Here is a 1,588-nt window from a genome sequence, read left to right as displayed (position 1 = left end):
GTTTTGTATTTAAAATTTGTTTAGCTGTATGTACCACATCTCTTTCATTAGCATTTTTCTTCATTATATAATTTCGTTCTTTGCTATATTCAAAAAAACATTCCAGGCGCATTTGTAAATAATATACTCCAAACATATCATTCTTAGACATAGCATATGCTATTTCAAAATGTTTTTTTTCCATATCTGATGGGTTAGATAAAATATTTTGTAGACGTCTTTGGCGTCTAAGATTCTTTGCGAGAATAAAGTGCCATAATGCACACTCTTGATTCTTTTCCACTGCTTTCTTAGCAGTATCAACTGCTTCGTTCATGCCGAAATTGTTTAAGATAGACCAAATCACACTCTGGCAGCCATATAAAGCACCTAATTCTATATTGCTGAACTCTTCAGGATCGATAATATTTTGTAATATTTCTTCCACTCCATCCATATCATCAGCATCATATAGAAAGAAACATTTTGTGGCATAAAAAACATGTTCTATTGCTCGTATCATCTGACAAAACTCTTTCCTGTAATTATGCACAATATAATAACATTATACCTATATTAAGAAACTTTAAAAATGTAACATAAATGAATAAATATTGTGTATTATACTCTTGTTGAATTTGTATTAAAATCTCTCCAGCTTTTTCAACACTTTTTGTTGCCTCATCTTTATCTATGCTTGACACTGCTTTATAACATTTGAATAAACATATTAGTAATTGTTCTAATGGATCAAATGTTTCATCATCCATCGGATTATTTTCGTTGTTACTGCTTTCATGATATACTGTTGAATGTTTTATAAAACTGTCTAATATTTCCCACGTAAAGGGACAATGTAATTTTGAAAGCTTTGCCTTTGTGCTCATTTTCTCTTGTTTGTCAGTCATGTCCTTGATAAATATAATAAATTTACATCAAATTACATTGATAAAATGTTTGAAGATGTATTTTTATTTTAAAATTAAATTCTTAATAGAAATTCTATTGGCCTAATTATATATTTTATATTAGTTTATTTCTTTCTGTTTTCTTTCATAAATCTGACTTATTCTCTTATCCATTTATTTCAAGTGTAACTTAAATAGCGACCACTAATCATGTATAGGGCTATTCCTGATCAAAAATTGAGTCGAAAAGTCCTGAGTCTTTTTTTTCTGCAATTTTTAATTAAGTAGTCATTTCTAAATTAAACTAATCCAATCGACGCGGTTCTGTAGACGGGCTCACATCAGTGAGCCGCGCACCGCGCCGCTATACGTCGCCTATGGCTCAGCGCTATAATGTTCATGCACGCACACTACTGCACGCGCGGATCACTGATGTGCGCCCGTCTAAAGAACGGAGTCGATTGGATTAATTTAACTCGGGAATAACTGCTTAATTAAAAATTGTAGAAAAAAATGGCTCAGAACTTTTTGACCCAATTTTTGATCTTATATGTCTATGATAGAAAACGAAAGAAAAATATTTTATTGTTTTGAATACGGACTTTGGTTCGTGATTTTATAAATGCTATATAATATTTCATATTGGAATGTTATTGTACTCTTTCGAATTTTACTTATTAGATGTTATCGTATTCTATGGT

The 1,588-nt window shown here is 30.8% G+C and overlaps 1 protein-coding gene across 1 annotated transcript; it reads right to left on the bottom strand.

Moving 5' to 3' along the window:
* Positions 1–4: 4 nt before the first annotated feature.
* LOC105460088 lies at positions 5–922 on the bottom strand (the record flags this gene model as incomplete). Its single annotated transcript, XM_011706532.1, has 2 exons — positions 607–922; positions 5–518 (listed from the first exon to the last, which is right to left on the bottom strand). Coding segments are annotated over exons 1-2 (795 nt in total), but the record flags the coding sequence as incomplete, so codon positions are not given.
* Between the last annotated feature and the right edge of the window lie 666 nt (positions 923–1,588).

The sequence above is a fragment of the Wasmannia auropunctata genome, unplaced genomic scaffold, assembly GCF_000956235.1.
Source record: "Wasmannia auropunctata unplaced genomic scaffold, wasmannia.A_1.0 LD329148.1, whole genome shotgun sequence".
Lineage (NCBI taxonomy): Eukaryota > Metazoa > Arthropoda > Insecta > Hymenoptera > Formicidae > Wasmannia > Wasmannia auropunctata.
The sequence above is the reverse complement of the archived record's forward strand: the minus strand, read 5'-3'. Positions and strand labels throughout refer to the sequence as shown.